General features: G+C 35.3%; 2 protein-coding genes across 2 annotated transcripts; both read left to right on the top strand.

Annotated features, from left to right (window-relative positions):
• The first annotated feature begins 1,130 nt into the window (after positions 1-1,130).
• LOC105109068 (G-type lectin S-receptor-like serine/threonine-protein kinase At5g24080) lies at positions 1,131-5,113 on the top strand. The gene is given in 6 exon segments (XM_011003659.1): positions 1,131-1,461; positions 2,149-3,500; positions 3,620-3,800; positions 3,938-4,391; positions 4,492-4,682; positions 4,684-5,113. Coding segments are annotated over 6 exon segments (2,562 nt in total). The 5' UTR covers positions 1,131-1,225; the 3' UTR covers positions 4,832-5,113.
• Positions 5,114-5,890: 777 nt separating this feature from the next.
• Positions 5,891-17,703, top strand: LOC105109067 (nuclear pore complex protein NUP93A-like). Its single transcript, XM_011003658.1, has 15 exons — positions 5,891-6,159; positions 6,537-6,628; positions 6,795-6,861; positions 7,091-7,150; positions 8,623-8,712; positions 10,493-10,762; positions 12,035-12,130; positions 12,296-12,430; positions 12,618-12,671; positions 12,787-12,870; positions 13,470-13,556; positions 13,634-14,536; positions 14,768-14,949; positions 15,629-15,920; positions 17,286-17,703. Exons 1-15 carry the CDS (start codon positions 6,058-6,060, stop codon positions 17,361-17,363), a joined length of 2,592 nt encoding a protein of 863 aa, XP_011001960.1. The 5' UTR covers positions 5,891-6,057; the 3' UTR covers positions 17,364-17,703.
• Positions 17,704-25,347: the final 7,644 nt, after the last annotated feature.

The following is a 25,347-nucleotide window of genomic DNA, read 5'->3' as shown; positions in this document are numbered from 1 at the left end:
GAGTAATAAATTTTACAGGTTAATTAAAGTCGGTCTAAATAGATTTGACATATCATGTCATCATCTTAATATTTTTTAAAAATATCATTTAATATATTATCATTAAAATAAATTAAAAATATATACTGTACAATTATATCATAATTTTAATTCATTATTAATTTTTTTTATGTTAAAACAAATAATTTGTAACACATTTATATATTTTTTTCATTTAAACAAAAAATTAAACTTCACAATGTAGCGATAACCGAGAAACTAGTCTTTAACTACTCGACGTAGAGAGCCCCTTTCTATTCCTGCGTCCCGTTGCAGTCCTTTTAAAGTTTGAATTTAAAATCAACTGTTAAAAATTCCAAGTCTTAACCAATGAGATGTTTTCATGGAACATCTTTTCACAACTTTCAAAATCAAATTAACTATTTATCTCTATATTAAAAACACATTATATTTTGATAATTAAGTATCCCTTAGCTTTTCATTGTAATTCACATCCAAATAGATTTAAACCAATTATTTTTTTTATTTTTCATTCTTCCTTAATTAAATCTGGTTTGAGTAGTGATTGAAAGAAAACAACATAGATTTAAACTAATTATTTTTATTAAAACAATTACGTTTTATTTTATTTTATTAAAACAATTACGTTTTATTTTATTTTATTTTTATAAGACATTCTATCATGTTTAGCTGGATTAATTAAATTATTAAAATTCATTTAAATCAAATCAAATCCAAAACTTCTATTTGTAAGCTTCAAAATCTTAAACTTTCTAAATTAATATATATTAGTACGAGTTTAATAACTTATCGATATGCCCATGTCACTACCTCCACAATCACAAGTTAATAGTGTGAAACTCTGAATAATTTCAATCTCATGCAAATGGCTGAAAATACGTGTCACGTATTAGGCAATAGGGGCGTCATCGCCATTTGAAAACCACAATATCGCTATTGATTACCATACACGGCCATCAAACCCCCGAAGTTATCGCTCCAGCCGACCATTTGACCTGAGTATGTTTTTTTCAAAGGGTCGTTCACCAACCGCTGTACACGTGGTATGATGTTCCAATTTCTGTTCTCTACAAAAAAAACTTTCAATCCATTCTCACTCTCATGAATAACAATGCATGGCCACTGTTCTATTTTAAAGCTTTGGCCCTTTCAGGTTGTGAGCATTTTGCGCTAGTAGCCTGCTAACTAGTGCTAAGCTGCTGACATGGCTGCTTGTTTGGTCGTTTTTCTCTTGGTTTTAGTCGGCCCTGGGGCTAGCGCTAGCTGCATTGGTTTGGGTTCAAGATTGGTCGCTCGTGATCAAAATGAAGCATGGGTTTCAGATAATGGCACTTTTGCCTTTGGTTTCGCTTCAGCGGCTACTGCTCGTGACAAATTCCAAGTGGCAATCTGGTTCGTAGATCTTCCTGGTGATCGAACCTTGGTCTGGTCAGCTAACAGGTACGCTTGCTTATGCTTATATTTATACCTGATGGTCTAAGAATTTGTTTTTGTTTAAAAAGGAGAACCTTGTACAAGTCCCAACGCTATACATTGTTTTTATTTGAGTTAATTCCTAAAATAATTTGTTTCAATTGGATCCTTAATATATCAGAAATCCTCAATCGCATCCCTTGGGATTTTCTTCAAACCTCGTCAGGTTCTATGTTCACTATAATTTTCATGTATAGTTTTGATTTCATGAATTAATTGATGTTATTTTGAAGAGAACTTGACATATTAGAAAAGTTAAGATGATTTTAGATGGGAAGACTTGGAAGTTTAAATGGAAATCGATGTATAGTTTCGAGAATTATATAAGATAATCTATCAAGAAAATTTGAAAGCAAAAGTCTGACGTTCTTGGTTATTTATATGAGCAGAAAACAAAAGAAAGATAAATGGGCGATATATATGTATGGTTTCTGCAAGCTTTAAAAGAGTTTATGCTTGTATTATTAATGTATTAAATCAGTATTTATAAGTTGCAGAGTCCATGAAGATCTGTTATAGATCATTAATGGCACTGAATCTTGACAAGGGAAAAAAGAGAGAGAAAAATCAAAGACATTTCTCCTTCTTTAGTCTTCACAGAAGCTCTTGCAGGTGACAATTTCTGAATTTGCTCAGTGATAATCTAATATATAGAAACTCTCTGGTCACCAAAAACGCATTCCTGGAGCTGGACACCACCGGCAACCTAGTCCTAATAGACGGGTACAGAACAGTCTGGATGTCAAACACCTCCGACGCAGGCGTTACATCAGCAAGCATGGAAGAAACTGGCAACTTCATCCTCCACTCTAACTCCAACCACTCAGCATGGCAAAGTTTTGAACACCCTTCTGATACTTTACTTCCAAACCAGCCTTTAACAGTATCTCTTGAACTAACATCAGTACCAAAATCACCTTCACAAGGTGGCTATTACTCTCTCAAAATGTTACAACAGCCCACTTCACTAAGCCTTGCTTTAACATATAACTTGCCTGAAACCTATGATGCTGCACCTGAAACTTATGCAAACTATTCCTACTGGCCTGGGCCGGACATTTCGAATGTTACGGGGGATGTGGTTGCGGTTTTAGATGAAGCAGGAAGCTTTGGAATTGTGTATGGTGAATCATCAAATGGAGCAGTTTATGTGTATAAAAATGATGGTGACTATAATGGATTAGGTTTCGCTTCAAGTCAATCAAGTACTCGGTTATCAGTTCTTCGAAGACTAATTCTTGAGACTAACGGAAATTTGAGATTGTATAGATGGGATAACGATGTTAATGGTTCGAGGCAGTGGGTTCCAGAGTGGGCTGCAGTGTCAAACCCTTGTGAGATTGCTGGAATATGTGGTAATGGGGTGTGTAATTTGGATAGAAGCAAGACTATTGCTTCTTGTTCATGCTTGCCTTGTACTTCCAAGGCAGGAGGCGATAACTTCTGCTCGGAGAACTCATCGTCGATTGGAAGATGTGGTTCGAGAAACGCAAATCAGACATCTGAGTTCAAGATTGCAGCAGTGCAGCAAACAAATTACTATTTCTCCGATTTTTCGGTGATTGCAAACTACAGTGACATTCCTACAGTGTCAAAGTGTGGTGATGCTTGCCTATCAGATTGTGAGTGTGTGGCTTCTGTTTATGGGCTTGATGATGAGAATCCTTATTGCTGGATACTGAGGAGCTTAGACTTTGGTGGATATGAGGACCCTGGATCCACCTTGTTTGTGAAGGTTAGAGCGAATGAATCGATGACTCTAGGAGGCAATAAAAGTGGGTCTGATAATAGTGATACAAAAAGGAAGGTTTTGCTTGTACCTATAGTTCTCAGCATGACATTTCTTGTTGTCCTCCTATGCCTATTACTATATCACAATGTTCACAAAAAGAGATCCTTGAGAAGAGCTATGGAAAGCTCTCCTATTCTTCCTGGCGTTCCAATACATTTTACTTACCGAGGCTTGCAAATTCGCACCTGCAATTTTTCACAGCTGCTCGGAACAGGTAAATATTGATCAGAAATGATGCCATGTCTACTAAAGAAACAGAGGAATTGAAACAGAGGAAATTTGAGTCAATTGAGCTTTGTTTATGATTTTATGCATGCTATCGCTGTGTTGCAGGAGGATTTGGGAGTGTATACAAAGGAAGCCTTGGAGATGGAACTTTGGTTGCTGTAAAGAAACTAGACAAGGTTTTGCCTCATGGGGAGAAAGAATTTATAACTGAAGTGAACACCATAGGCTCTATGCACCACATGAACTTGGTTCGTCTTTGCGGGTACTGCTCCGAGGGATCGCATCGGTAAGAAATGTTTCTCAGAAAACAGTTTGGTCATTTCAATGTGTTGAAGAACCTCAAATGTCATTGGTTCATCCAACATTCTTCAGATACTATGAGTCTAAAACATGGTTTATTTGTTCATTGGCATTGGCATGCAGTCTCCTAGTTTATGAGTTTCTGAAAAATGGGTCTTTAGACAAATGGATCTTTCCATCATATAGTTTCCGAGACAGACTGCTGGATTGGTCAACGCGCTTCGATATAGCCATAGCTACTGCGCAAGGGATTGCATACTTTCACGAACAGTGCAGGAACCGGATAATTCATTGCGATATCAAGCCAGAGAACATTCTGTTAGATGAGAACTTCTGTCCTAAAGTATCAGATTTTGGACTAGCTAAGTTTATGGGAAGAGAGCATTCACATGTTGTTACCATGGTTCGAGGAACAAGAGGGTATTTGGCTCCAGAATGGATTAGCAACAGGCCGATTACTGTAAAGGCTGATGTTTATAGTTATGGGATGCTTCTTTTGGAGATTGTTGGTGGAAGGAGAAACCTCGACATGTCTTTTGATGCAGAGGACTTCTTTTACCCTGGGTGGGCTTTTAAGGTGTCTAAATTAAGTTTTCTCCCTCAACCCTACCTACAATGAGTGCTTCATGGCAGTAATTCTTGTTTAATCTGATCATTTCTTCAATGGACTTGTGCAGGCGATGACGAATGATACGCCACTGAGAGCAGCAGATCGCAGACTGGAAGGATCAGTAAAAGAAGAAGAGCTAATGAGAGCACTGAAAGTGGCATTTTGGTGCATTCAAGATGAGGTCTTCATGAGACCTTCAATGGGAGAAGTGGTGAAAATGCTAGAAGGATCAATGGATATCAACACCCCGCCAATGCCACACAGTTTTGGAATTGATAGAAGAAGGCTTAGAACAAGTTTACAAGGCCATGAAGAGAGAATTCAATCAATATAGCTCCTTCACCACTGCTACTGATCTTCCATCATCTCGTGCTACATGCAGTAATTCAACAATGTCACCTAGATAGGGAAACCGACACAATTTTGTTTGTGCAGTTGATATCACTCGGTTCATTTAAGCTCTAGCCTTTTCATGTTGCAGATGGAGCCGCCTAAGACAAAAAAATGAAAGATACAAGAAAAAATAAAAAAACATGTTTAGTTAGAAAAACAAACATATAAAATAAATTTGTATTTGAGACAATTTTACAATGAATTTTTATTTTTTTAATTTATATTTGATATAAAATAAGTAGTATGAGACATCTTCATTTTATTTTTTTATTTATATTTTTATTTATTTATTTTGAGACAGTGTTCCAATATTATTCTAAAAACAAACCAAAACATTTCTAACACAAAAAAAAAACTAAGCAATTTTCTTTTTCACTAAAATACATTACTAAAAATAGAGCTAATAACATTATCATCAATTGCCATTAAATCTTTTTTTTTTTTACTAGAAAGTAGTTCATCACAATGATTTCATAGATGGGGATCATGTCTCAAGATAGCATGTAAATAAATTGAATATATCATACTAATTTTTATAATTTTTAAAGTCCAAAATTTTCATAATATTAATATTAGAAGATGATCTAATGTTTAGAAATATGTTCATGGGTTTAATTTATTAAATTTTTTTAAATACACCAAGCAGCTGTAAAGGATATATTTTTGAATTCATCTAAAAAATAATTTAATTTCAATCAATTCATAATAATATTCTTTTTTCTGTCAAGAAAGGGAAAAAAAACACCTTTTAAATACTATGCTTAGAATTTTTCAAATTACAAGATTGACCTTGAAAAAACTTAGAATTTTATAAAATTTGAAATCCAATTTCTAATTGGGCCTCATCTTATTACTGTATCAAAATCTCATTACAACCAAGCCCAACTCACTCTTACTGTGACCCAATTTCATTTTTTTTTATATGCATATTTTATGTTTTAAAAATATTTTTAAAAACTTTTAATTTTTAAATTATATATTAATATCAAAAATAAATTTTAAAAAATAAAAAATAAATTTTTTTAATATATTTTCATATAAAAAATACTATCCACGTTTCCAAACATCCCAAAACTTAACTTGAAAGAAACCATTTTTTCCGGTAGCAGTAGACTACTGTTTTAAAAAACTAGGGCTTTTAAAGAAGAAGCTCAGCCTAAAACCCCCACTCTCTCCGTGGAGGAAAATAAATAAAAATAAAAAGAAGAGAAGCACCGCGAGAGAGAGAGAAGCAGTAGAAATGGGTAGCGAACAGGACATGAGTAACTGGACTGATCTGCTTCACTCCTCTACTAAGCTTGTCGAACAAGCCGCTCCTTCTGCTCAGTTCCCTCCTCTTCAGGTTCTTCTTTCCTTTTCCTTTTCCTTCATGTTTTAAAATAACCGTTACAAAACTCTAGTTATACTTCTAGTCACCGTTAATCATCATTTTCTTTTCTTCTTATTCAGTAAAGGCGCAACGAAAAAGTTGAAAAAAATTATTTGAAAGCTCGATTTATTTAACATTGCGAATTTTTTCTTTCGTATTTGGAGAATTATACTGCCTTGTTTGAAGAAAAAAAAGAATTTTTTGCATTTGCGTTCAATTAAATTCCTTTACCGTTTTATCATTCATCAAATAAATATTTTTCTTGTGATTATTATGACAATTAGAAGTAGTGCATTTTGCTGTTTTATTTTAATTTCATGACTTTATATGTTTTTTTGTGTATGTTAAAGAGAAACTTAGATCAATTAGAAGCATTATCAAAGAAACTCAAGGCGAAAACTATAAGAACTGAGGCTCCTTCGCAATCTGTTGCCGCTACAAGGTTGTTTTTTCGGAGTACTTTCTCATTTTTTCTCTATCAATTTTTAAATATTGTTTTCTGTGATTTCTTGCCCCTTAGAGGCGGCATTTATTGAACTCTTGGGAGTGAGAAGAATCTTGAATGGGTCATGGGTGTGGTTTATTTGTATTGTTTGATGTATGCACAGGCTTCTTGCGCGTGAAGGGATAAATGCAGAGCAGCTTGCTCGAGATCTTAAGTCTTTTGAATTGAAGGTAAAATTTAGCTTGCATTTTGATTACCATTTATAACCTAGCCTCAGTAGAAGTAGTCATGCAAATTTATTTTTCTAAACAGTTGATGAATGACTGTAGAGTACAATAGTCTAATGAAAAACAAGTTTCTTATGTCTTATTGAATGAAATTAAGATTATAATAGTAGTTAGTTAATACGGCCTTGTTTCTGTAAGCATGCTTATCTTGCTTTTGGAAACTATTTTGTAGACAACATTTGAGGATGTGTTTCCCGCCGAGGCAACAAGTGTTGAAGAGTATCTACAACAGGTAATTTTGCTGTTTAGTTATGATTTGATCAACAGATCTATGATACTGTTGATATTACTGTCTTCAACTCTATCATCTGTTTTTGTTGGCATAGATAATATTTTTCACTGCTATTCTGTTGACTTTTCAAATGTGTTGTTACATATTCTGTTAAATTTAGTAATGGGTTGTACCAAAGAACTAAAACATGAGCACATAATCATTCTGTTTGCTACATGCTGCTTGACGGAAGTGCTCGTTTATTAGTATCAAAAGTAGAAAAACCTTAAGATTGAATATTAGTTCGTGTAGCATCCCGATCATGGTGAAGTCACTAATGAAATTCCTCCACCCAAAAGCCAAAAGCAGTTGTTCACAGGACTCAGAGAAATACTAGCTGCGCCTTCTCTCCATCCTCGATTCTATGAGCAGTTTTTGTTGGCATAGGGAATATTTTACACTGTTATTCTGTTCACTGTTCAAAAGTGTTCTTTACATGCTCTGTTAAATTTAGTTATGGGTTGTACCAAAGAACTAAAACATGAACACAGAATCATCCTGTTTTCTACATGCTGCTTGACAGAAGAGCTCATGTATTAATATTGAAATTAGAAAAAAACTTAAAGATTGAATCTTAGTTTTTGCTATAAATAATGGTTTTTTCTAGTCACGTTCTTCTTCTTTCATTTGTCTGAAAAGAAGTAATGATTTCTCTTTCCCCAGAAATGATGACTTTCTGAGACTGCTTAAAGAAGATGATTTTTGAAACTAGCCATCTAATTTGGCAATCTTGTTTGTTTGGTCACTGTATGATGATACCATTTTCTTTCATCATGGTTTTATATGCATGGAAACTTCCCAAAATTCTTGTGTAGAATTGGTTGAAGGGCAACGTAAAGTTATCCTCCTTAAATGCTGAAGAGATATGGCCAGCAAAATTTCTTGAAAATATCAAACTAATGTATTGGAACAAACGCGATATTGTTTAAGCTTCATATCTGTTTGGAAGGGAAATGATTTTGGAAGAAAAGCTTCATTAGTTGTCTTAAAATATTTTCCTTTAAGCTTCATGAATTGTCCTAAAGCATTCCTCTTTTTTGTGTTAAAGTTTGGAAAAAAGAAAAATAGTAGCCTGAAAGCTGTTCTAATCTTTGAGCTGGTACCAATATGTCTCTATGTAATAGCATAGTTTTGTTTTCCGATCTTGTTGCTTGGAACCTTTGAACTGAAACTTTCAATTAAGGTGGTTATTCTTTCCCCTGTTTCATGAGTTTTTTGGTGTTTAATTCATAGATGGATGATGCTGTTACATGCAATTGGCTGATAAATGATTTAATATCTTAGGCAATACCTTTTCATTTGGGTGTGCAACTCTGCTTTGTCTGAAGTAGTTTCCTCCAACCACTTAGATGAATGCTTTTGCTTCTTAAAAAGTGTTTTTTTTTTTTTTTCTGGTTTGATGGTGTTACATTTTGTGCAATTTTTGTCTTTAGGTACATGAAATGGCAATGGTATCAGCCATTCAGGAAGCTCAGAAGGATAACGTAAGAAGTTTTAATGATTACATGATGAAAGTTTTGGAGGTTAGTGCCATACAGCATGTATTTGAAATGTTGGTATAATTTTGTTTATTGCCAATATATATAAGCTGCTAAAGCAATCACAGTTTCAACTTCTTAGTAACAATATTTTATATGGTAAAGTGACTTTAAGTCCCTATACTTTCCCTATACTTTTCCTAGTGTTTTACTTACTCTTGAAGTTTTCTTGAATTTGCAATTTTACCCATATATAATAGCTTGCTGGAATGCAAGCTGATCCACACAAAATATGGGATTGAACGTGGAATATACTAGTCATTTGACTCAAGCTTTGCCGTGGGTTGAATAATTTCTTTTGGCACAAAAAAAATATATGCAAGCTTTTCAAATGTGTTTTTTTTTTGTTAAAAAAATTATAAATAAAAAATCATGTGCATGCATTTAATTAAATACATTGAGAAGTATTTGTGCCAATAAATGCAAAAAATAAAGTGTCAACACTTCATTTAACTTGTCTCGCTGTAGGTCGAATAATATTTTTTATAATGCAAAAGAATTAACATATAGGTGTTATCACTGCATTTTTTAACATCGAGAAAAAAATATAATCGTGAATGAAAATGTCAATACTAACATATAATAAAATATAGTTAAAATCATATGCGTTAATAAAAAAAATATAAGATCTCAAATTAATTTTTAAGGTGGCAGAAATATGGAATAATGTTGCAATTGCTATGGTGAAACACCATTTCCTTAGTCTTTATATAATAATTTTTCAAAAAAAAAAAAAAGGTGTAGAAAACATTACAAAAGAATAAAAATAAGAAAAAAAAAGTATCAATAGGTCAAGTGTACAGTGATAAATATTCAAAGTGTAAAAAATAAAAATAAATAAATTTTGTTCAAAAAAAATGTAAAGGAAAAACTTGTTTTCTTTAATTAAAAAAAACCCTGAAAATTACAATTTTGCCACCGCTACAGTAGAAAATTTGGCAAAATTTACAATTATGCCATTTCTACAGGAAAACACCATTTCCTTTTAGTATATGTATAATAATTCAATGCATCTTGGTATTGGTACCCACTAAATTTTCATCCAACCCTGCTACCTACTCAAATGGACAGGACCCTAGTAAAACAAACTATAGGTGTTGCTGTGCAACCTTTTGAACTTTAAGGAGTGAAGTGGACCATTGTATAAATTAAACTAGTAATATACACTTTGACCTTAACCTTGTCAGTGGCAAAAAAATGTCATAGTATTTTACTTTTGAGCAATTATATTTTAAGAAGTTAAAAAATAATGTCATAACTAACTTGGTTGTTTGTAGATTTATAAAAATGTAAAACTCACTACCACTGATACATGAAGGGTTCTATGGTGGTAAGAGATAGACAGGGATTTGAGTGGATGTGATTGCCTATTAGAGTGCTAGTGAGATATGTCTTAGTGAATGATTTGACATTCTGTTTAGACTTCTGTGAAAATTATGTTATTCAAAAAGTCACATCTGCAACTAATTAAGAAGGCTAATTCTAGTCTCCTCTAAGTCTTGCTGTTTAATGATGTTGCACTCCCTTGACTATCTCTCTCCATAAAATCTGTTTTGATTAGTATGCCTACCATGGTGGCAAAGCCTTGGCCCATTCAGATGGAGGAGGGTGGGAAAGTATACAAATGAATTTTCAGAGCTGGTTTTGTCATTTAAAGGCACTGTTTTGAGTTCAAGAACCAAAAGAGACATTGATAACTTCTTAGATGTTTTTGTGCTTGCTAGGTTTTCACTTTGGTTGATCAGCCAAACTTGATATTTTGCAGGAGGATTGGCAAAAGGAAAGGCGTGACTTTCTTCAGAGCTTGAGCCGAATTTCATCATTACCCAAGACTAACTTAGTTGATACAAGCACTGGGGTTACTCGTTCTCGTCAAATAGCTTCTCTGGCTTCCCGCCCTCATGTTTCTTCTGGTTCATCTGGCATGGAAAATTTACCTTTAGCTAACAAATCCTTTGTGGAGAAAAAAGCTTCAGCATATGCTGAGGCTGTGAAGAATCTGAACCGTGCACGAGAGCATGGCTCACAGTTTAAAGTAAGGCTGGTTTTGTTGACACCTTTTCTCTATCAAAACTTGTTTCTGCATCTTCTAGAGAGAAATCCACTTCTTGACTAGCTATAGACTAAAGAAAAATAGTGAATCCAATATTCAACAGCATTTTTTTTCATGAAATGTACCTCAAGTTTCAGAATGGAGGATTTATCTACTGAAGACTAGAAAGAATATTCCTTATCAATGATAGTTACAGCTGGCATCTCATGGATTTGAGAAAGGCAACACTGAGACAGCCTGCGAATAATCAAGATTTATATGCAGTATTTTTATATCAACTTGCTGGTTGAAAGGCATCTATGCTGTCTCCTTTACATGCTTTTTCCTTGACATGAGGCAGCATTTTTAGCTTGCACTGTCCTTTTTATGTTCTTTCTTCTTTTAAATTATCACATCAAAGTATTCTTCAGAAATCTCTAAACTATGTCCTTGGACCATGGGTGACCAGCATTTTTTTCTTATATTTTATATTTTGGTGGTCCAATTCTAGTGATTCAATTTGATAGAGTACCTTGCCTTGATGCTCATTGGGAACTTATTAAGAAACTTTATCATAGAATTATTATTATTTTTTTACCATAAATAGAAAGTCTAGCATTGAGAACTGGAGATGCATTTTTTGTAGAATTATATTTTTAATATTTTTTCACCATAAGCTTTTCTGCAATGCACACTTTTGATGTCTGACAGCACCGGTATCAACTCTAACACAAAATTGGTAAGGGATTGGATTTTGTTCAAAATACCACTATAGCAGAACCATAAGCATCAAATAAAGAGTAGGGGCACTAATGAAGTGGCTGAGACTAGAGATTCAGCCACTACTATTCTGAGGTATCATGCCTGAGAGGGAATGCATCTTGCATTTTAGGGGTATGGCAATTTATGACATGCATAACACAAATGATTAGATATTTCTTCTCAATTCTCTCCTAACAAACATTACAGCCACATGCTAGCTTCTTTATGTATGCATCCATGTTAGGCACTCCATAACTAAGTAACCAAAGATATGTATTAGCATACAAGCACACAGTTTAAAGAAAGCACACGAACACCCATCTTAGTGGTTTCCAAGTTCTTTGAGGGAAAAGATGCTATGCCCATTTGTTCTGATAATATGTTTCCTCAAGCTGTCATATGGAACCTGCATGGCTAGGAAGTAAGATCTTCAAAGACCATTATTCTCCTGTGTTTAGGTTCTCTTAACAGGACGCTGGGGTTGTTGATGTATGTATAATTTATTTCATGCAGCCTGCAACAGCTTTCAAGGGTGCTTATGAAAGCTTAGGTGCTGAAGTATCGGGTGGAAAATCTGTTAACATGCAAAAGATATGGCATCTTGTTCAGGTATACTTTTTAACTGTTTTCTTATTTTCCTGAGATAGGTTATAGTGGGACCGTTATAGAGTTTTTTAAGTTTTCATATGAACATATCTTTATATTTGATAAATGCAGTATATTATTTCATTTTAAAATATTATTTTCCATCTAAAAATATATATACTTTGACAGACATTGGTGGGTGAAAATACAACCATGAAACAGAGTATTTCAAGGAAAATGTCGTTAGTGATTGGTGCAAGGCGCCATCTTGAATGGGGCCATGAAAAACACATCATGGATACAATACAAAATCATCCTGCTCAGGTAATAATTCTTTTACTATTATCTACTTTTATAGAGAAAATATTTTTTTTCAGAACAATTTACATGTTAATGTATGTGTTCTTATACTCTTTTAGATCACTGCTGCTACTTTTGTTCTTTGCTTCTAACAAATTGTTATTTGGTTATGTTGATTACCACTCACCATTTGTTTTTTTCCTCGTGTCAGGCTGCTCTTGGTGGAGCTGTTGGGAATTTACAAAGAGTTCGTGCATTTCTCCGGGTTCGTTTAAATTTTTGCTACTTGACTTGGACTTGCATTCCTGGACTTGTTCATTGTGACTGTATTTGTTTATGGAAAATTATATTTTTCTTGTTTATCTTATCTTTCTGTGCAGATTCGATTGCGGGATTATGGAGTTCTGGATTTTGATGCTAGTGATGCGCATAGGCAGCCTCCTGTTGATACCACTTGGCAGCAGGTCATTGATATATTCATATTTTAGGGTCTTGTTACCCAAGAATATTTTTAGGAGTGCTTTTAAATTTTGGTTGTTTAAATGCTTATTAAGTGAAAGCTAGAGGACCATTGTTTAAAGGGTTAATAAAGTAGGAATTGCAACAAATCAGTAAGAAAGTAGCCATCGTGTTTTTCTCTCTTTATTGCATAGCACAACAATTTATTTGAAATTGCACACTACCACTATCTACACTGTTGTTATAGAGAGACCTCATGTGGCTAAAAATTATGAAGTGGTTGCTATAATTTATATATTTGAAAACAACATCAGCAGTGGTGGTTAGGGTAATTTCAGAAACAGGAAAAGTAATTAATTTAAAGTGCATGCATGCATCTGTATTGATTAGTTATATTCATTAATTTGAGTGAAGTCATGAAGCAGAATAGTTAATTCCTTTCAAAGCTACTATGAGAAAGAAAAATACCAGTATACTGACTTTATTTTCTAGCTGTCATGACAAACCAATCATTCTTCTATCAGAATAAAGAATAATTATGTTTCATAATCGTTTATCCAAAACATCTGTCTCATACTAAATCATATGTTGCTGTCTATAACAGATCTATTTTTGCTTGAGAACTGGGTACTATGAGGAAGCGAGAACTGTTGCCCTGTCTTCCCGTGCTTCACTCCAGTTTGCTCCGATGGTACTGATTTTTCATTGTCAAGATTAAAAGTTATTTTCTTCATTAGCAGCCTTTGTAATCAGCTTTCCCTTTAACAGCTCATTGAGTGGATTAACTCTGGAGGTATGGTGCCTGTGGACATTGCAGCTGCTGCTTCAGAAGAATGTGAGAAAATGTTAAGAATGGGTGATCGAGTGGGTCGAGCTGCATATGACAAGAAAAAGTTGTTGCTCTATGCTGTAGTATCTGGTTGCCGCTGGCAGATTGACCACCTGCTGAGAGATCTTCCAACCCTTTTCAATACTATAGAGGATTTTCTGTGGTTCAAATTATCAGCTGTACGAGATTACCCTGCTGGGACCTCGACTCTGGTCCTGAATGAAAGCTTGGTACCATACAGTTTGGAGGATTTGCAGGCATACTTGAATAAATTTGAGCCATCATATTACACAAAAAATGGGAAAGACCCTCTCGTGTACCCTTATGTATTACTTTTAAGTGTCCAGATGCTACCAGCTATCTTATATCTGTCTAGGGAAGCTGCAGATGAAGGATATGATATTGATGCAGTCCATATATCAATTGCACTAGCAGACCATGGGGTTCTTACTGAAGGTGGTGGAGCTGGGCAAAAGCTCGGGGTAATGGATGCTCATGCAGAGGTCTCTAGCATAATTAGGCAGTATGGATCTGCATATTTACATCATGGAAATCTCTCAATGGCACTAGAATATTATGCCCAAGCTGCAGCCACAGTAGGTGGTGGAGAAACATCATGGACTGGGAGAAGTAATATTGATCAGCAGAGGCAGAGAAGCTTGATGTTGAAGCAGCTCCTCACTGAGCTTCTGCTAAGGGATGGTGGTATTTATTTTCTTCTGGGTCCAAGAGGTGCTGGAGAAGAAGGTGAATTGGCACGATTTTTCATCGATTTCCAAGCAAGACAACAATTTCTACTTGAAGCTGCTCGCAAGTGTCAAGAGGCTGGACTAGATGAAAAGGTAACTATTTATTTCCTTGCCTTTTGACTTTCTTGGTTTGAAATCATTTCATTTTGGGGTTCCTGAGAAAGCCATAACATCTTTTCTCTAATTATGCTTCTCTCTTCCTCGAAAAATGTCATCTACTTAATTGTAAAGCAATAGACTAGCTGGCTTTTTTTTACCTGTATTAATCTCTTGCCTTATATTTTATCATTGTTGACTTGCCCTGATATCATTTCCAAAATCCAGTCTATAGAAATTCAGAAGAGAGTTGGGGCATTTGCCATGGCTTTAGATACAATCAACAAGTCCCTGTCAGAAGCAATTTGTGCGCTATCACGTGGTAGATTGGACGGTGAGAGCCGAACTGCTGGTCTCATTAATTCTGGCAATGAGATTCTCACGACCTTTAAGTATTATCCTGATTTCAGGTAATTCTGATCCTCAGTGTTTTCCTTAGCTTCCTTTTCTTGCATTGTTGTCATGTTTGGGATGATAGTTTGCTTGTGATAGTTTTTACTAGATTACAAGTGCTCAAGCATCATATAAAGATGAAGCACCTGAAGCTTCTACTTCGTGGTTTATATTGTCATCATTGTCTGCAACCTACGCTGTAAATTTAAGATTAAATTGTAATTGTCAAGAGAAATATCAAACCCTTGTTGAAACTCAAGTTGTTGGTGATGAAACATGACTTAACCTGATCTATGTTGATAACTTTTTTGGTTAACATTTCATGCACTAAGCAAGTACTAAATTGTTTATCAATTTTCTGAATTCTTCACATAGGTTGTTAGTCTTTCACCTTTACTTTTGCACTCATTTTACACAAATGATGTTTTCTTATTGTTGAACTTTGTGACAGTGCTGGATTCTCAGCTCTTGAACTTTATCCCTGCCATCAATTCAAGTTTTGGACTTTTACTGAAATCGATGAATTCTGAACTGTTGTGATTCTAGCAATATGATAAGGTTACTAAAGTTTGCTAAACAAGTTCCTTTGAATTTTTAGCATCCCATCTCTACGGCTTCTATAGTTTTCAATATCAAAGTGATGTTTTTTTTTTATGTCTTCTCTATAGAACTTAATCACTTGGTTATGATGTCCAGTTTTCAAGAAAGAGACCTTGTCCTAGAGCAAGAAACCGTGTTGAGACAGCTTGAGGCGATATTATCTGTTCTCAAGTTGGCAAGACTGGGTCATTTTCTTGATGCTTTAAGGGAGCTTGCCAAACTTCCTTTTCTTCCATTGGATCCACGAGTGCCAGATATCACTGTTGATGTTCTTCAGAAGTTATCCCCTCGTGTTCAGGATTGTGTGCCAGACCTTTTGAAGGTTGCTTTAACATGTTTGGATAATGTGACAGATTCTGATGGATCACTTCGTGCCATGAAAGCAAAGGTAATTTAAAAAATTTATGCTCTAATCTTGTTATTTTTCCTTTGTAGGTATAGATGCACCATTGCAAATGCTATTTTTCATGTGATCTCCTTGAAATTGCTTGCTGCATCTGTAGTTTCAAAAGATAGTGATTGAAGGTTGTTAAAAAGTGTAACCTGGATCATAGTCTTGTATGTTCTTATGTTCTGGACGTATGAAATATTTGGAATTGCGAAGAGAATGCGAGTGGGTACAATTGGTATTGCAATAGGATCTGTGGGATCATAGTATCATATCATCTTTAATTTTTGAAGCAATTTAAGTCCTGCTTGCGTACTGATCAGTCTGAAAGTCTAGATAGGCTTCCTTACTGATTTCAAGGCAATCTTTCAATTTTTACCAGATAAGGACATATCAAGTTTTTAGACTTTTTCTTTTTTCATGATTACGTTCTCAATTTTTATTTTTTATCAATTGTGTTGCTCATCTTTTGATAACATCGCAATGAAGCACCTCAGTGGAGATCTATTAGAAATTTGTTCATATGTCTGTTGAATGATGACATGTGCTCCAAAATCTTCCAAGAAAAATGATCAATGCTGTGAGCATGAGTATGAAATATAAGCTCTATTTTACTAAGTTCAAAAGGTATTTCTTTAAGACATGTTCCAAGCATGAAATCTTTGTTTTGTATACATGTTTCTTAGCTTAATTGATGATGTGGCAAACCTAGAATGACATCAATCCAAATTCTTTTTTGGTGAAGTTTTGGTGTTCAAGTCATCATTTTATGGATAGGTTCACAAATTCCTAGCAGACATCCATCAAGGCACGTGATTGTGTTATTATTAAATATTAATAGATGAACTCCATTGATAAAAATTAAAGTTGAGACACCCAAGTGTGAAAATTGAAAAAGTTCAGATACTTAATCGATTAAACTTGAAAACTGAGAAGGCGTATTTAATTAAAAAATGATGATGATGAGCTAGAAAAATGATTAAATTGATGTTGATAATTTTCCTACAGATTATATGGGGTTAGAAAAACATTTGTAGATTTTAACGATCAAAATCACATCAATGCAATAATGTACTCATATATGCTGCCAAATGCATGCTCATGCACAGTTCTAATCTATTTGATTTGGTCTGTATTTCTTTGTTTTCTATGGGCCCTTCTAGTTATAAATCGTTGGATTTGCAAATATAGTGGCCATTGGCAATAATTTAATATTGAAAATGAATGGATGGATTTTGATCTTCTCAATTTAGATAGTAATTATGGCTGAAAATGTGGTTTTTCTGTTGAGATGTGGCACAAAATGTTATTGCCTCACGATTACATTTTCTTTTCTTTCTTTTCTTTTTCCTATGCCCATTTCAGATTACACAGTTCATTGCAAACAATATGAGTCGGAACTGGCCTCGGGATTTGTATGAGAAGGTTGCTCGAAGTTTGTGAAGCAAATAAATTGTGGTGGTTTGAGAGGCGAGATGACCCTCTGGTTGACCAATCCGTGATAGACGCAGTGTTTCATGTTATCATACATCTAGCTCTTTGAGGTAACAGTCCATGAAAATTTAACCTAACCAATATGAGTGTTTCTTGGTGGAGAAATGCTGCTGTTTCAAAATGAACTGTGCAAATTTGTATTAAAGTCTTGCAAGATCCTTCTGTCAATAGTCTCAACTCTGAATTGTGAGCTCGATATGTGTAATCCTTCTGGATAAGATGATGCTGCAAATTTTTCGTGTCACTAACCCGTAATTGAAAGCTAGATGGATATCAACTAGGAATTCTGGTAATTGACATGTTTGCATTTCGAGCTAGGGATTTTAGCTTCTGGTTGATAGAAAGACTCGAGATAGGAAGATTTGTAAGGACTATAGACATCACTTATCTCCATATTGGTATGATATTGTCCACTTTGAACCTAAACCCTCATGGATTTGCTCTTGGGCCATACTCAAAAGATCACATACCAATAAAGATATTTGTTTATCATTATATACCCATAATCCTTCCTATTTTTAGCCAAGATGGGACTTTGGTCGTATACCCAACAATCCTCCCCTCATATAAAGGATCACCGAACCTCTCCTCAAACGATCATTTATCCATCCACTGTCTACCAACTAGGATTCTTCATTCTCTACTTCATCGTGTTGGGATCAAGACATGTCTATGAAGTATCCGGAGAGCACTACCTGACTTGAGAGTTTTGCTCTTTTTAGGTCAACTTTTTTTCACCGTGTTGGGGTCAGGACACGTCCATGAAGGGAGTAACATCGCCTATCCAATAGAGATGATCCTTGGATTACATCGTGATCTAATTAGGGCCCATCACCTTTTGCTCGACATTCCAAGGATTCATCCACCATGGTCAACTCTGGGGCATGGCTTTGAGACCACTTGTAAAATATAAGCATGCAAACACGACAAGATAAAAGGTAAGGGACAAGATAAAATGAGAAATAGGACACAAGAATTTATGAGGTTCACTCAATTAAGTTACGTCCACAGGCAAGTATAGAAGGATTTTACTAAGTAATGTGGAATACAACTTCTTTCTAATAATAGGAGAATAACTGAAATCTCTCTATTACTAGAAGAAAAACACTTCACTTACTATCTCACAAATACCTCATAATTTTGTGGGATTACTCTCTCCTCACCCTCTCTTCTTTCTCTCTACTTGCTCTCAAGTTTCTCTCTTGTGGTGTGTCTATAATGCTTGGATGCATTACCTATTTATAGGCAAGCATCCATGCAAAAGACAAGGGGTAAGGCAAGTAGCACCAATTTGGTGCCTATAATTTTTAACTAAGGTGTAAAAGGATGGCTTCACCTTCTCCTACTATTATTGACTTAGGTGGTTGGCTTCACATTTGGTATCAACATTGTTGGGTATACGACCAAAGTCCTATATTGGCTAAAAATAGGGAGGATCATGGGTATATAAGGATGGACAAATATCTTTATTGGTATGAGGCCTTTTGGGTATAACCCAAGAGCAAATCCATGAGGGCTTAGGCCTAAAATGGACAATATCATATTAATATGAAGATAGGTGGTATCAGAACCTTCTGGTTGGTGTTGTTAATACACAAAAGTTATTCGTATATACAGTTACTATTCCCGTATACGACACTATTCACCTATACGATACTGTTCACCTTTACAAAAAGTCAGTGCGGTGATTAAATACAGTCTAGGAAGTTCTGTCTAAGGAGATTGGGTTTTAAGCGGGATCGTTTGTGACCCCTTCAATCTTTCCTAGGAACCTACTTAGTGAAGTATTATTCACACGATACTATTTCTGTATACATTACAGATTTGTGAAACGGTGATAGCAGAATAGATCTTGGTGAATACAATGGCAGCAAAGTATGAGATTGAGAGGTTTAATGGGAGTAATTTCTTACTATGAAAAATAAGAATCAAGGCAATCTTAAGGAAAGACAATTGCTTGGCAGTAATTGGGGAACGACCCGCGGAGATCACTGATGATGCCAAATGGAATGAGATAGATGGCAATGCTATTGCTAACATACATTTAACATTAGCCGATGAAGTATTATTAAGTGTGGCGGAGAAGAAAACAGTTAAGGAGATATGAAAGACTATCAAAGTTATATGAGTCCAAGTCTTTGCACAATAAGATTTTCTTAAAGCAGAGATTTTATACTCTTCGAATGACAGAAACCACGTTGGTGACTGACCACATCAACACAATAAGAACTCTATTTTCACAACTCACTACATTGGGTCAGCAAATATAGGAAAATGAATGTGCAGAGCTTCTACTTCAAAGTCTTCCCGATTCGTATGATCAACTTATTATCAACTTGACCAATAATATCCTCCAAGACTATTTAGTTTTCGATGATGTTGCAGCTGCTATCTTGAAAGAAGAAAATAGGCGCAAAAACAAATGAGATAGAAATAGTTTGAACCAAGCAGAGGCATTGTTGGTGTTAAGAGGAAGATCAACGGAGCGTGGCTCCAGTGGGAGTCAAAGGTAGGGGAGGTCCAAATCAAGAAGTAAGAAGGCTGTGAAATGCTACAACTGTGGCAAAAGGGGGCACTTCAAAAAGGATTGTTGGTTTAAAAAGGGTATAGAGAATATTGTAGAGTCATCAAAATCTCAAGGATGTGTTGTGAGCTCCTCAGAAGATGGAGAGGTTTTATATAGTGAAGCAGCGACAATCTCTACAGATACAGAAAAGCTCACTAAGGTCTGGCTAATGGATTCAGGAGCAACATGGCATATGACTTCTAATTGAGATTGGTTCCATACATATAAACCCATCTCTGGAGGCAAAGTGTTCATGGGTGATAATCATGCTTTAGAGATTGTTAGCATTAGCACCATCAAATTGAAGATGTATGATGTTTAATTCATATTTTTTCAGGAGTGCGACATGTGAAAGACTGAAAGAAAAATCTATTGTTCATAGGACAATTTGATAGTTGTGGCTGTAAGATTCAAACAGACAATGGAATCATGAAAATCATCAAAGGAACACTGATGGTTTTAAAGGCAAGAAAGACAGTTGCAAATATATTTGCATTAATGGGAGAAACACATCATGAGGCAGAAGCGTCAATCGCATCAGCCAGTTCTGCAGAAGAGAAGACGATGATGTGGCATCAAAAACTAGGTCACATGTCAGAGAAAGGTTTAAAGGTTCTCTCTGATCAGAAGTTACTCTCTAGGCTTACAAAGGTTACCTTACCTTTTTGTGAGCACTGGATTCCTTCATAATTAACCTTGGATTTGTCTTATAATTCCTTAGTTTTGAGATCAAATCTGATTGGGACCTTATTTTTCAATTGAACACCATTCGTCTTAGTTCATGAAGGAATCAAATCTCTTGTACCAACACCTCGACACCTGTTTGAGACCGTATAGAGATTTGTTCAACCCGTAAACCAAGTTTTCCTTGCCTGTTTCAACAAAACCCTCTGGTTAGAGCATATAAATTTTTTCTTCAAGTTCTCCATAAAGAAATGCAGTTTTCACATCTAACTGCTCCAAGTGAAGATCAAATAGAACACACATTGTCAAGACTACTCTGATTATAGTAAGTCGTACAACCGGAGAAAATATCTCATTGAAGTCTATTCCTTCTTTTCGAGCATATCATTTCACCACCAATCTTGCATGATACCGCTCCACTTGATCATTGCCATCACACTTTGTCTTGTAAACCCATTTGCTGCCAATGGCCTTTCTTCCTTGTGGTAGTGGAACAAGATCCCAAGTGTTATTCTTGTATAGAGCTTCAATCTCCTATTGCATTTTTGTCATCCACGTAAATACATCTGTGCTTTTGATAGTCTCATGGAAAGTTGATAGCTCTCCATCCCCTGTTAGAAGACAGTATGCAATGTTACTCTCAGTAACATATTCTGAGTGCCAAGCTGGTGGTCTTCTTTCACAAGTTAACCGCCGAACTTTAGGAGTTTCGGACTCTATTTGTTCTTGTTCTTCATGCTTTAATGCAACTTCAGAAGAAGTATGATTCTGAGTATTTTCCACATGGACTGTTGTAATCTCTTTTATAATGCTATTATGTTCTTCCATTTGCATTTTATCTTCTGCAAATATGACATCTCTGCTGATGACTACCTTGTGGGCAGTGGGATCCCACAAGCGATACCCCTTCACTACATCAGCATATCCCAAGAATACATATTTTCTGGATTTTGAATCCAGCTTGCTAACTTCTTGTGTATTGTATATCACGTATACAGGACTTTCAAATACATGCAATTGAGAATAATCAGCTAGTTTTCCAGTCCACATCTCCATCGGTGTCTTCAGATCGATTGGAGTTGATGGAGATCGATTTATTACATAACATGCGGTATTAACTGCTTCTACCTAAAATGGCTTTCCTAGACCTGCAGCCTTCAACATTGCTCTTGTTTTTTCCAATAGAGTTCTATTCATCCGCTTTGCCACTCCATTTTGTTGTGGAGTGTATGCCGTTGTGAACTGCCTTTTGACACCTTCATGTTTACAAAAGTTATCAAATTCATAAACTGCCTTTTGACACCTTCATGTTTACAGAAGTTATCAAATTCATCACTGGTATATTCTCCTCCATTGTCAGTCCTCAAACACTTGATCTTCTTTTCAAATTCAAGTTCCACCCGCGCTTTGAAAGTTTTAAAGACTGTAAGCATATCTGTCTTCCTTCTAATTGGATACACCCAACATCTCCTAAAGAAGTCATCTATGAATGATACAAAGTATCTTGCTCCTCCCAAGGATACAACCGGTGCTTACCAAACATCAGAGTGAATCAGGTCTAAGATGTATTTGCTCTTAGTTGTTGATGTGCCAAACTTCAACCTGTGCTATTTACTTGTAATACAGTGCTCACAAAAAGGTAAAGTAACTTTTGTAAGCCTAGAGAGTAACTTCTGATCAGAGAGAACCTTTAAACCTTTCTCTGACATGTGACCTAGTTTTTGATACCACATCATCATCTTCTCTTCTGCAGAACTGGCTGATGCGATTGACGCTTCTGCCTCATGATATGTTTCTCCCATTAATACAAATATATTTGCAACTGTCTTTCTTGCCTTTAAAACCATCAGCGCTCCTTTGATGATTTTCATGATTCCATTGTCTGTTTGAATCTTACAGCCACAACTATCAAATTGTCCTATGGACAATAGATTTTTCTTTCAGTCTTTCACATGTCGCACTCCTGAAAAAATATGAATTAAACCATCATACATCTTCAATTTGATGGTGCTAATGCCAACAATTTCTAAAGCATGATTATCACCCATGAACACTTTGCCTCCAGAGATGAGTTTATATGTATGAAACCAATCTCAATTAGAAGTCATATGCCATGTTGCTCCTGAATCCATTAGCCAGATCTTAGTGAGCTTTTCTGTATCTGTAGAGATTGTCGCTGCTTCACTATATAAAACATCTCCATCTTCTGAGGAGCTCGCAACACATCCTTGAGATTTTAATGACTCTACAATATTCTCTATACCCTTTTTAAACCAACAATCCTTTTTGAAGTGTCCTTTTTGGCCACAGTTGTAGCATTTCACAGCCTTCTTACTTCTTGATTTGGACCTCCCCTGCCTTTTTGGCCATAGTTGTAGCATTTCACAATCTTCTTACTTCTTGATTTGGACCTCCTCTGCCTTTGACTCCCACTGGAGCCACGCTCCGTTGATCTTCCTCTTGACACCAACAATGCCTCTGTTTGGTTCGAACTATTTTTATTTCATTTTTTTTTTGCGCCTATTTTCTTCTTTCAAGATAGCAACTGCAACATCATCGAAAACTAAATAGTCTTGGAGGATATTATTGGTCAAGTTGATCATACGAATTGAGAAGACTTTGAAGTAGAAGCTCTGCATGTTTATTTTCCTCTATTTGCTGACCCAAAATAGTGAGTTGTGAAAATAGAGTTCTTATTGTGTTGATGTGGTCAATCACCAACGTGGTTTCTGTCATTCGAAGAGTATAAAGTCTTTGCTTTAAGAAAATCTTATTGTGCAAAGACTTGGACTCGTATAACTTTGATAGAATCTCCCATATCTTCTTAGCTATTTTCTTCTCCGCCACACTTAATAATACTTCATCGGCTAATGCTAAATGTATGTTAACAATAATATTGTCATCCATCTCATTCCATTTTGCATCATCAGTGATATCCGCGGGTCGTTCCCCAATTGCTGCCAAACAATTGTCTTTCCTTAAGATTGTCTTGATTCTCATTTTTCATAGTGAGAAATTACTCTCATTAAACCTCTCAATCTCGTACTTTGCTGCTATTGTATTCACCAAGATCTATTCTGCTATCACCGTTTCACAGATCTGTAACATATACAGAAATAGTATCGTGTGAATAATACTTCACTAAGTAAGTTCCTAGGAAAGATTGGAGGGTCACAAACGGTCCCGCTTAAAACCCAATCTCCTTAGACAGAACTTCCTAGACTGTATTTAATCACCGCACTGACTTTTCGTATAGGTGAACAGTTCTGTATACGTGAATAGTAACTGTATACACGAATAACTTTTGTCTATTAACAACACCAACCAGAAGGCTCTGATACCACTTGTAAGGACTATGGACACCACCTATCTCCATATTGATATGATATTGTCCACTTTGGGCCTAAGCCCTCATGGATTTGCTCTTGGGCTATACCCAAAAGGCCTCATACCAATGAAGATATTTGTTCATCCTTATATACTCATGATCCTCCCCATTTTTAGCCAATGTGAGACTTTGGTCGTATACCCAACAATGCTGATATCAAATGTGAAGCCAACCACCTAAGTCAATAATAGTGAGAGAAGGTGAAGCCATCCTTTTACACCTTAGTCAAAAATTGTAGGCACCAAATTGGTGCTACTTGCCCTACCCCTTGTCTTTTGCATGGATGCTTGCCTATAAATAGATAATGCATCCAAGCATTATAAACACACCACAAGAGAGCAAGTAAAGAGAAGGTGAGAAGAGAGTAATCCCACAAAATTATGAGATATTAAGTGAGGTGTTTTTCTCCTATTAATAGAGAGATTTCGGTTGTTCTTCTATTATTAGAGAGAAGTTGTATTCTCACGTTACTTAGTAAAATCCTTTTATACTTGCCTGTGGACGTAGCTCAATTGGGTGAACCACGTAAATTCTTATATGTTTTATTTTTCATTTTATCTTGTCTCTTACCTTTTATCTTGTCAGGTTTGCATACCAATATCCTAATAAGATTGTGACGGCAAAAAAAGCCCTCCATTGAAGATGTAACTTTGAAGATGTAACTGGTAATGCCAAGGAGATATATGATAAATCCAAATGTTGTAATTTTAAGACCTTCAAGGAATTGAAACCATATCTATAGGTTTTATAAATGTTAAAAATAATTTTAAATTATTTTTTTAATATTTTTAAATTATTTTGATTGGATAATATTAAAAATAATTTTTAAAAATAAAAAAATATTATTTTAATATATTTATAAATAAAAACAAACTCCACCGCCGCAGTATCTAACACCTTCATAAGCCATGAACAAAGCATCTCATCTCGCCGATTAATGAGCACGTGGTGTCCAAGTGCGAGAGAAGCTAATTAATCGAAAAATGGCATGTGGGCAGCTGTGATGCTTGCTGTCCCCGTTTCCTTGGATTTTCTACGATCTTATCCGCTGAATGCCCAATACAGCAATAGAATTAGTTGTCGTTGCCACCTACTTTGTTCTCTTGCATTTTTATAGAATTATTATTAAACTCAACTGCACTCCCTGCTTCATGTTCAATTGAATAAGAATTAAATTAAAAAGTATTTGAAAGTAAAATAATGGCTATTTTTCAGTTTTTTTATTTGAATATATACTAAAATAATAATTTTAAAAAAAATATTTTTGATACCAACACATTAAAACAATCCAAAAT

Source organism: Populus euphratica, unplaced genomic scaffold, assembly GCF_000495115.2.
Source record: "Populus euphratica unplaced genomic scaffold, PopEup_1.0 scaffold439.1, whole genome shotgun sequence".
Taxonomy (NCBI): Eukaryota; Viridiplantae; Streptophyta; class Magnoliopsida; order Malpighiales; family Salicaceae; genus Populus; species Populus euphratica.
This window is presented reverse-complemented; position numbering and strand designations above follow the sequence as displayed.